This window comes from Sinocyclocheilus rhinocerous, unplaced genomic scaffold (assembly GCF_001515625.1).
Source record: "Sinocyclocheilus rhinocerous isolate Xijiao unplaced genomic scaffold, SAMN03320098_v1.1 scaffold418, whole genome shotgun sequence".
NCBI classification, from domain to species: Eukaryota; Metazoa; Chordata; class Actinopteri; order Cypriniformes; family Cyprinidae; genus Sinocyclocheilus; species Sinocyclocheilus rhinocerous.
In genome coordinates, this window is record NW_015651146.1 from 976,722 (window position 1) to 988,127 (window position 11,406).

General features: G+C 37.7%; 1 protein-coding gene across 8 annotated transcripts in view; it reads left to right on the top strand.

Annotated features, from left to right (window-relative positions):
- The window catches only part of usp19 (ubiquitin specific peptidase 19), a 48,410-nt gene that overhangs the window by 10,751 nt on the left and 26,253 nt on the right, over window positions 1-11,406 (top strand). For 5 of the 8 annotated variants that reach the window (XM_016518027.1, XM_016518022.1, XM_016518024.1 and 2 more), the window contains exons 3-9: window positions 4,455-4,586; window positions 5,882-6,018; window positions 6,391-6,897; window positions 7,001-7,313; window positions 8,522-8,678; window positions 8,760-8,831; window positions 8,930-9,045. In XM_016518027.1, the coding sequence (XP_016373513.1) occupies window positions 4,455-4,586; window positions 5,882-6,018; window positions 6,391-6,897; window positions 7,001-7,313; window positions 8,522-8,678; window positions 8,760-8,831; window positions 8,930-9,045 (1,434 nt within the window). Of the gene's footprint in view, window positions 1-1,264; window positions 1,589-4,127; window positions 4,265-4,454; window positions 4,587-5,881; window positions 6,019-6,390; window positions 6,898-7,000; window positions 7,314-8,521; window positions 8,679-8,759; window positions 8,832-8,929; window positions 9,046-11,406 lie in introns of those variants that run through there. The other 3 variants (XM_016518023.1, XM_016518029.1, XM_016518028.1) reach the window with 2 other exon arrangements.

The following is an 11,406-nucleotide window of genomic DNA, read 5'->3' on the forward strand; positions in this document are numbered from 1 at the left end:
TTTCTCCATATTCGTTTTGGATAATGACAGCGAAGTGCCTTGATGGTGACAGTAACCGGCATCGGTTTTGGTGGCTAGACGGTGTTTTAATAAAAAAGTGAAAGTGTTGTAGTGAAACCAGAAGGTTTGGTTGGACATTTGATTGTCCGAACACACTAGATTTTTAAAAAGAGAGGTCTTTTCTTTTTTATAATGCCATCATTATATCATGACAGCAACCACTTAACTGTTACATATTAAAATACAGACATACTTTATTATTTTTCAAACACTAACGTACCCCTATCCATCCCGTTTTTGTTTCTGTATTTTCCCATAATTAGACAGATATTGATTATAAAAGCCACATTTGGCTGTAATCTTTGTCTAGCAAAATAATAATCATAAAAAATTAAAGAAGAAGAATTTAGGTTTAGTGAGGTTTAGCTTTTTTCTAAAAGAAAGATGATTTTGAATAACTCAAGAATGCCTTCCAAGTCAATACAAAACATTCTGTTATAAATATCCGATTACATAAAGTAGGATCCAAAAGTCTGAGACCACAATGAAAATATAGTTTTTTCTTTAATTCTACCCGGAAATAAACAGTTTTTCAAAACAAAGAAAATAAATAAAAACATATCTTTATTTCATATTTTATTGTGGTGTTTAAAAGTATTAATGTTAGCATGAAATTAAAATCTCTTTGATAAATGCATGATTCATTCATGTATATGTTGCATTTGTTTGAAAAAATATTGTAATCAAAATGTCATAACTGGATCATCTCTCTAGTGATGGATACCAGACTTCTATAATCAATTAATCTGTTTAAACCCCACCCCTCTACAATTGACTTAAAGCTTGAATTAATTTTTGAGTGCAATGCCCGCATCTCAAAAAATCCAACTAAAAACAGATGGATAGAACATACATAGTTCAGCCCTTTTTTATGGTCTGCCTTTAAGATCTGTCACTAGTTCTGGTGTATCTTAAATCTGCTATTTTAAAACACTAGGCATCTTACGCTTGTGTACACACTGCAGTAAAATGGGCTCAAATTATGAAATATGTTTGAAGCTAAAAAGAGTCTGTTTACATCATACCCTACATAATTTTCTGTGGAATGTGTCAACTCTGACTTCAAACTGACCTAGCGTTGGGGAAAAATCTGTGAAAAAGTTGTGTAGTGTATTCCAGACTTTAGTAATTTGTACTGCCACTCAACCAGAGTCTGTTTGTAATATATAAATTTTTTGTTGTTGTGTTTTGTTCACAGTCTCCCTCTGATTCTCTTCTGGGAGTGCTCTCACTTGAAACGCCGCCAAGATAGCTGGACCGGGCAGGAAACGGCACAGCTCAGATCAAGACCCCTGTGGAAGTAGCTCCAGCAGCGGGAGCGAGGTAGGAGACAGCCGACCCATTAGCAGCAAGTGGCTGAAGATGGCCAGCAGCAGTACAGGCCCCAGTGAATCGGGCCGGAGGCGAGGTCAGAGAGGACCTGACGACGCGGTCAGCACCAGTAAGAAGAAGCAGAAGGACAGAGCCAACCAGGAGAGCAAGGAAGCCAAGCGGGCCGCCTCAGCCACCAGCTCAGAGACTAGAAAAGGTGAGGGGTGACTTAGTTTGTAAACACTCATGAAGTAGGTCTGAATTGCTTTTTCCCCAATTCATTTTATCTCTTATCTTTTTGATTGTCCTTTCGCTTTGTCTTCAGCAAGGTGTTACTCTTGGAAATCAAACTGTTGAGTCCTAGACGGATATTTGATTCATATGCTTGGGGCAAAAGTATAGCATGGGATAAAACATTTACCGCAGTGATATCTAATATAATATGAACTGATAGGAAGTGTCTGTGGTGCAGTGTCCTTTTGACCATTATAAAATGCAGACTGGCCCATAACTTGAGGTTAAAGTCATTAAAGGTATTGTATAGTCCTTGTCCTATTTTCGTGTACAGAGCTGGGCTGGTTTCCAATCTGTTATGTAGTGTGGTAAACGGGGAACTGGAAAGTTAACAGACATTAACTGTGTGAAAGAAGCTGAACTCGTGTAGTTGTTCTGCCATGCTAGTCAGTATTGATTTAGCTATGGCACTGTGTCCTGAGCGTGTCTAATGAATTGGTTGTTGTGTGGCATAAGAAGCTGGTTTTGGTTGGTATGTGGCGAATCCAGTTTCATTTAGAATGACATTTATGATAATCATCTTTAGGTAATTATCTTTGAACAAAACAAGGAAGTAATGAAAGTAAAACTACGACAATTAGAGCTGACCTGAATGATCTCAGATTTTTTTTTTCTTTTTGTACAGATATGTAGGACTATATTTCATATTACTGATAGTTACTGTCATTTGTGTTAAAAGGATAGTTCTAAAAGATAGACCTAAAAATCTAAATTCTGTCATTTACTCACCTTCATGAAAGTCAATGGCTACCATCGACTGTTTACCATCATTCTTCACAATATTTTCTTTGCTGCTTGAGAAGAAGGAAACTCAGACAGGTTGAGGCTGAATAAATGATGACTGATGAATTTTCATTTTTGGGGGAACTATGCCTTTAAATAAACCTTATTTTACGTTTTGACTGTTTATGTAAGACCATATGTATTGTTTATTTAGTTTGTGGTGGCTTTTCTAATCATCTAATGTTATCATGCACCTGGCATTCATGGAGAATTTTAGCGTCTTGGCGTACGTGTGTCTATATATGGCAACTTCTTAGACTTAGTTGAATATGCTTAAGTTGGCCAGTCTAGAGAGAGATGGATATTGCTTTATGACAGATACAGATTATTTTTGTTTTACTTTCAGATAACTGATATGCAGAACCATTTTTAAGTTTTTATTTTTATTTCTGCTTTCAACGTCACAATTAAATTAGGCATAAGAGAGTCAGCTTTATTCGCCAAATGTTTGGGATTTGTTGGAAATTATTATTATTTTTTTTTAGGAGCTCTTGGTACAAACATACATATATGACATTGAGAACAGAAAGAAGATTTAAATAAGTAAGACTAAGAAAAACAAAACAAAAAATAAATCGCCGCTTACGTTGCGTCTTCCGCTTTGCCTACGTCATACACTCGAGCGCCTTGTCGTGAACGCACCTGCTTGAGCAACCGGAAGCTGGAGATTACAGTTTATACATTTTTAAAAATCAATATTTTTCTTACACTAACGCATCGTTTCACTTCAGAAGGCCTTTATTAACACCCCGGAGCCGTGTGGAGTAGTTTTATGATGGATGGATGCAGTTTTTTTAGGCTTCAAAAACGGGGGCACCATTTACTGCCATTATACAGTTTGGAAGAGCCAGGACATTTTTAAATATAGCTGCAATTGTGTTCGTCTAAAAGAGGAATGTCAGATATGCCTAGGATGCCCTGAGGGTGAGTAAATCATGGGCTAATTTTCATTTTTGAGTGAACTATCCCTTTAACTTCACAGAACCAAAAGAAGGCTAATTCTAAACACTGACACTGATGTTGTCTGGCAGTGTTTTCAGTTTACAATTACAGATGATGTTTGAGACACGTTACTACTGACTGTTGGCAAGTGTACATGAGCGTTTTGTTTGTTTAGTCCCCCTGTGCCAGCCTGTGTCTAGGGCTGTGCCCTTTCTGCTGAGTGTGTTTTGCCTCTGCAGTGCTGTGCTGAGTGCTAAAGTGTTGTAATCTAAGCCTGTGAGTCTCTGCTTCAGTGAAGAAGGGATTTGTCAAGGTCAGTGGAGTGGCTCTGCCCAGCACATGCATGAGAAGATTTCCCTCAGTATTCCTCACACTCCCTTCATTTACTCGCTGCCCTCATTGCCCTCTCTACATGCATTTGATATAGGTGCGCCGTTGTCTTCCTCTTGTCGAGGTGTCGTGTTTCATCTCGGCAAGACGGGAAGGCAGAGCACCAACTCTAAGCGAACAGCGGGAGAAGCCTATCTCTGTAGTGCTGATTCCCGTCATGTAAGGGGGGCTCATGGGATACTGGCAGATGACATCACGTGGAATAGAAGCCCAGCTGTGGGGCGTGGTGGCTTTTTGGTGACCTTTTAGATCTGTGTGTCTCAGCAAGAGAGAGAGTAACGGGACGGGACTAGCTGTCACTTGACCCTGAAGCCTGATCCTTAGAGATAAACACGCTCTCTTTCTCGCTCTTTCCTGATCACTCTGACCTGTTCGCTAACATGCACCAAAGTTAAACTCCGTAACAGAGCAGTTTGAAATCAAAGGGAGTCTGGCTTTCTACTATGACTGGCTATCAGACTGTGTAGCATTATCATGAAATCAGGTTTGATTTTGCTTTATTCGTTTGTAGTAACCCTTTGTGTATTATCTGTACATAAATGTTCTTTTGTTTTCCCTGTTCTATGTTCTAATGTTCTTTGCTTATGGAATAATACATTTAATTAAAGTCAGTGTTATTAGGTAATTTGTTTCTGACCGATCCAGCCTACATGAATGTTCTTTTGTTTGTGTAGATTTGTTTGTGGACTGGAAGCAGAATGCGTATGAGGTGATAGTGAGGCTGAACTGTGAAGATGCTGGGGTGCTGAGAGTGGAAGATATCGATTATGCCTTTTCCGATTCCGCCTGCCACATCCGTCTGCCGGGTAAGGATATTATGTGTGCTTGTGTCTGATTTGGTCCATGTTGGTCTTTTTTGTCAGTGTTGAATGTACTCTATTGTTCAATTTATTTCTGATGGATTATGAATCAGTTAAATCTGATTCTGTTGCATAGAACTGAATAAAAAATAATATATTGATATTTAATATGAATATATTTTCTGTCCAATTTTATTGTTTTACTTTCCATAAATGTGTGGTTATTTTATTGGCTTGTATTTTTTCAGTATCATTAAAATGATTGAGTTTAATTAAAAAGTTTTACAAAATAATTTTATATTATTTCATAAAATAATAAAGAATTATTAAAAAGCATTTTCGCTTTCGGATTTTGGCCAAGTGCATCCAGAATTTTTGGTTTCGGTTTCGGCCGACTTCAACTTCTTAGACTTAGTTGAATATACTTAAGTTGACCAGTCTAGAGAGAGATGGATATTGCTTTATGACAGATACAGAATATTGATATTTGACAATATTACTGTTCTTACTGTGTTTTTGATCAAATAAATGCAGCCATGGTGAGCAAATGAGTCATCTTTCAAAGATATAAAAAAATCTTAAAGGGGTCCTATTATGCTCTTTTATAAAGTCTTGATTTTGTTTTGGGGGTGTACTAGAACAGGCTGTCATACTAGGTTGTTCGAAAAACATTATTTTTCACATATTTTACATTATTACAACACCTCTCTCCCCAGTCTGGCATGAACGGCTCGAATAGTTCCTGTATCAAATGAAGGCCCGCCTTTTGAAATACGAAATGTGCTGTGATTGGTTAGCTGGGCCAGTGTGTGTTGTGATTGGCAGCACTCGGCGCCTGGTCGGGAAATGTCATGCCCCTTACCATAGCCGCCTGCTGCGAGCTTCAGTGTAAATATTGCGTCAAAATCAAATCAATTTGAGCGTGATTTAAACCCGGATGACTGTAATCACTCTAAGTTCGTCTGCCTTGGGAAAGCTAGCGTGTCTCTGACATAGTGATAACACTCATTACCAGGTCTCGTCCCATTCGTCGATATTTGTGATATCACAAATCCTGGAAAATATGCGTTGTAGTCCAAACGAGTCGTTCGTTGTAGTTTTTGAAAAGTGATTTCTGTTAAATAAAATATCTCCTTTTGAAGTGGACTTTGAGCTTTGTAACTTTGCAGATCTTTTTTATGCTCAAACAGCAACATTACAGACTAACTAAAGTTGAAAAAGTGAAAAAGCATAATAGGACCCCTTTAATTATCTCGAACTTTTTATAAGTAGTTTTTATACTGTGATTTTTTTTTCCTCAGATGGCCGTGAATGGAGCTGTCATCTCCATGAAGAGATTGAAGCCTCCTGCAGTAAACTGCTTTATAAGGAGAGAATAAAAGTTCTGCAGCTTGTCATGCACAAGAAGATTCCCCTCAACACATGGCCCACCTATGCTGTAAGAGCACAGATGTTCTTTTTGCATTTTTATTTTGTGCAATTACTAAAAATGTAATTACTAAAAAGATTGGTTTATTTAGACATATTTTTGCAAAAAATATATCTCATATTATATATTGAATGTTATATATCAAATATTAAATCATACACGTTATATCATCATATTGGTCTGTGATTTTGTTTTGTTTTTTAAAAGTTTTTAGTAATCATATTGGTCTGTAAAGAACAATAAAGAGCAGTATCAGATCTGTATGGCCATGCACATATGCAGCTTTGAGCATTCTGGTCAGAGATCAAAATGCAGCTTTGAGTTTTCCTGGTCAGAGATCCCTCAACCAAGCTTTATTTATTTATGTTCCCCATTAAACAGAACAAGAAAAAGACGGAAAAGGTAAACATCCTTAGAGAGAATGGCAGCAACCACCACCAGTCAACCACAGGGCAGTCTGAAAAATCTGGCGAAATCATTGAGAAAATGCCCACAGTGACCACTGCTGAGCAGAAACGAGGTAAACCTGACCGAGAGTTAAAGCGAGGGATGAAAGGCAAACAGGTGGAGCTCACCGAGAGCACAGGTGTGAAGGTAGCTGAGATTAAATCAAGTGATAAAGCAGACCCGATCAATGAGCCCAGCACAAAGCGCACCACACGACCCTCCAGAAACACAAAGGAGCCCCAACTAGCTCCCTGCTCGACAAAGGAGTCTCAGTCCAAACAAGCAGTTAATGGAAAAACACATTCGTTAGCTGTGAGCAGTGGTGCCTCTTCAGCTAGTAATTCAAAAGACAACAGGGTTCAGATGCAGGTCAAAGGTCAAGGATGCCAGGCATCACCAAGAGAAAAAGAGATGGACAGGAGGCCAAAAAGCAATGATCAGGTGAGACTAATAATTCACTTGAAAGTGAAAACAATCAGCAGGAAATGGAATGGTGGAAATGAGTCTCTCACATCCTGTTGTCCATCCTTTGTGTTGTTTACAGGTTGAGGAAAATGAAAGTAAGACTGTTTCCTCAGTGTGTGAGCTGAAGGTGGCACAACAGGAGAGTTCTCCTCTAGTGAAAATGCACACTGGGAACATAGCAGCTGATGAGAGAGAAAACAGAAAAGATGAAAAGAAGCCACAGGTTGATGCCCAGATCCCTAAAATGCTTCCATCTCATGATTTGGTATCTGGAGCGCCTGTTTCAACAGCCTCTAAGAGAGAGGAGTCCCCTCAAAAGAGCTGCACAGAGGAGAAGAAAGACAAGTCCAAGGAGGATCCACATGGAGGGAGCCAAGAGGAGGATACAGAAGGTCAGTTAAGAACAATTGTTGCAGCATGTTGTTCAGTCAGAGCACAACATTAGAGTATATAAAGTACAGTTCAAAAGTTTGGGGTTGGTAAGGTTTTGTTTTTCTTTCTTTCACATTAATTTGATAAAGTGACAGTTCACTCTCCGTCAAGCGATCTGTGCTATTTTTTAGTTCATCTCAATGGATGCGTATTGTAGCTGTATTTGACATTCCGGAAACTCTAGTGTGAAGGCGCACGACTCGCCATTGCTTTGCTGAGAGCACTGTTTTTCACACACATGCAAAGAAAGAGAGAGAGTGAGCGAGAGAGTCTTTTACATACCATGCAGAATTGACACGCTACATGAAAACGTTATTCTGTGTTGTATTTTCCTGTCAAAATAACAGAGTTCATTTGGAATTCTTCAGCTTTTAAGAACAATCATAAGATACTGCCGATTTCTCCAGTAGTGGGTGGAATTAATGCGCAGATGGCAATCTCATTGGCTGGCGCTCATCTATTAGATGCTTCATTGATCCTTTACAGGAAATTACATTTTCACTGCAGCTTTAACGCACAAAAAACACAACACCACACATAACAAACAAGTCATTTCCAACTCAACAGATCTACAATATAAAAATTAGAAAGAAATAATATACCGTATTGGCCCGAATATAAGACGACCCTGATTATAAGACGACCCCCCCCTTTTCCAGATGTGCTTTTTGAAAAAAGGCTTTTAAAAAAACAAATCTTGTTTTTTTTCTCAGTAAAACACATTTTGTCTTAAATTATTTTCATATTGCATATTTTTCCTATTTTAATTTTTATTAAAAAAAATTAAAAAAACAGGTAGCCCATCTGAATTAGGACATTTCAATTAACAAGAAAATAAAATGCATATAATAACATAAGTGCAAAACTAAACTGTACTTGGTCTTTACTATATATACAGTACCAATAATTCTTGTTATTATCATAACACATTAAACAATCTGATAGCCACAGATAGAAAGGACTTTCTGCCGCGCTCAGATCGCACTTTGGTGTGATCAGTCTGTGACTGAAGGCGCTGCTGTTGATCACCCCCATGGTGTGGAGTGGATGTGAGGGATTGTTCATTATCGATCTCAGCTTCAAGAGCTTGTTGACTAATGTTTAGTCGACTGTTAGGGGGCAGCCCTAGTTTACTATACTTTATTTCTCATGATTGATTTGTGTTAAGGTCCGGAGCCGATGGTGAACTTGAAGTTTGTGAAGAATGACTCTTATGAGAAAGGGACAGACCTGATGGTTGTTAATGTCTACATGAAAGAAATCTGCCGGCAGACGTCCAGGGTGTTGTTCAGGGAACAAGACTTCACTCTTGTCTTCCAGACCAGGTGAGAGAGTCATCGACACACAGTGTCCAGAATAAAGATTCCAACTCTTACATTTACACTAATTGTTGAAACTATTCACAGTGATCCCAACTTTTTGCGCCTTCATCCGGATTGTGGACCAAACACTGTCTTTAAATGGCAGGTTAAACTCCGGTAAGATTTTCTGATGGGCATCCTAATCTCCATCGATCCACTGGTCAAGTGTATGTTTCTGAGGGTTTGTTTATTGGTCCCGTCTGCTGATGTTTCAGGAATCTAATTCAGCCAGATCAGTCCAGCTATGCCTTCACACCGTCCCGTATCGACATCACCCTGAAGAAAAGACACAGTCAGCGCTGGGGAGGTCTGGAGGCACCTGCCACACAAGGTCTGCTGCCTGGATTCTATTTGCTTCTGAGCAATCTTTTACAAGCAAACACACATTATTTTGTCTACATTTATGATACTATATAGAATTAGCTGCATGAGCAGTGTGTCCATGGCTAAGGTTTGGCTGGATAAGAACAGCTAGACCCTTGATCTTTTCAGAGAGCTCTGACATGTGATAGGAAGCATACATGAGATGATTACTGTGGAAAAAGCAGGACTGTTTTTGTTTACATGTTGAAATGAGGGCATGGTCAAGAAGAGGAATGTGACTTCAGGGAGTGATCCAGTAACTCAATACGAGTGTGAGACAGGGTCAAGCCAAATGTGCCTATGTGTTTTTGTTAGGGATGCTCATATTGACCGATTAACCGTTAACCGAAAGTAAGAAATTTGACCGATTAATTCTATCCGTTAAACATTTTAAAAGATTTTAAAAGTATTTTTTTTTCCAAGTGTTTTTTTTTTTTTTTTTTTAAAGTTTGCTGCATTAAAGAAAAATATTCTATAGATATTTATTAATTCAAGGTGGTGTGTCGATACGTGCAACCACACGTGCCTACATATTTTGCTGCATGCACCTCCACTTTCACTTAACCCTAACCTGAAGTATTAAAGGCAACACAATGGAAAAAGGCAATATTAAATAAATGGTTATCAGAGAGTGAATCCGTGGGTGAATGTATTCAAGTTCTGAATGGGTTATATCCTAGAAAGCGCGCAAAAGGGCGTTCCCCCTTATAATCATTAAAAAGCTGTCACTCGTCTTTTCGTTCTTCACAATCTTACCGTTCCGTTATAATCAAGTCAAGTCACCTTTATTTGTATAGCGCTTTATACAATACTCGTTGTGTCAAAGCAGCTTTATAGTGTTAAACAGGAAAATAGTTTGTCAATGAAGATCTACACTACTGCACAATTAATCTCTTCTTTACATCGTGCGTACCTCTGATTGGCCATTGTGTTCATGAAATCAACAGATATGTCTGTGATTGACTACAATGCTCAACGCTGCAGAAACCGGTGTTTTCTGCCACAGAACAGGCTGCACTCCAGACTAGGGATGCACGATATTATCAGAACGTTATCAGAATCGACCGATAATGATATATAAATATCAGCATCGGCCCGATATAAAAGATTTTGCCAATGTGCCTTGCCGATAAATACGAATAACTCGCATGTGCTCAGGGCGTTCTAGCGATAAGATCACGTCAGCAGTGTTGTCATTCTTGAAGCAAACTTTTTCCTGAATGATGATTAGATTCACTGTTTTGGATCGCCACATTTAATCAGAGAATGCAGATAAAGAATGGCGTGTTCGTTGTGCAATAGTCAACAGTTACTAGTGCGTGCAGTTATCGCAGCAGCAGCCTCCCCCCGGGGCTTAAGGCCCGTTTGTTAAGGCTTTTTATTTACTTAGGGGGCGCTGTTGGCCTACTTGTAATAAAATTAGTGCCCTATGATTTCCGCGATTCAGAAAACGCAGACAGAATAGCGGAATCCTGTCATAAAAATGGAATTTACTGTATAACGCGGAATGTCATGGAATTGGCCAAATTTTGGATTAATAAATCAAAAGTAGGTCAGTGCACTTAAATCAAAACGCGATATGGACTAGTGTCTGTGAATATTAAGCCACAAAAATATGATTTAAATATGAATCCTGCATGTTCTGCGTGTCTCTGTATGAATGAATGGCGCAGAGGCGCGGTTTAATTTACTACAAACATACTGAAGCACATCATCATATCATATACAAATAGAAACTTAAAGGTCTTCACAGCAACCCATCAAAATAAACGTTTGTTTTAACCTGAAGAAACTGTGACAAATATATTACTTAATGTAATGATTGTAGTACTACTGCTACTACAAATAAAAGTATTATTAAAGCATTATTTTTAAGGAATAATAAAAAATTTTCTTCCATGTTTTAATTTTAACAACTGTGCATCACTTTGTTTGCCTAAAAGAAAGGGTTTGTTTAATTTTCATTTGATTAAAAAATAAATTAATGTTTTATGCCTTAATTTATTTACCAAAAAAAATTTAAATACACAACACAGTATTTAAAAAAATAAACTAAATAAATAAAATAATAAATATATATATTTTTTATAAAATCAGTTAATTATAGGTGCTTTTATAAAAATTTTATTAAACCATTAAAATAGAATCCAGAAAATTAAAATGGAAAACACAGAATTTGGGAAAAAATAAAACGGATTTTGGGGAAAAAAATAGGGCCGTAAAAATGAAATTTTTGTTAAACTTTTAATAAATTGTTTTTAAATTGTGTAAATTTCATGATTTCAATTATACATGCTTTTTAATACAATTTAATTTAACCATTAAAACA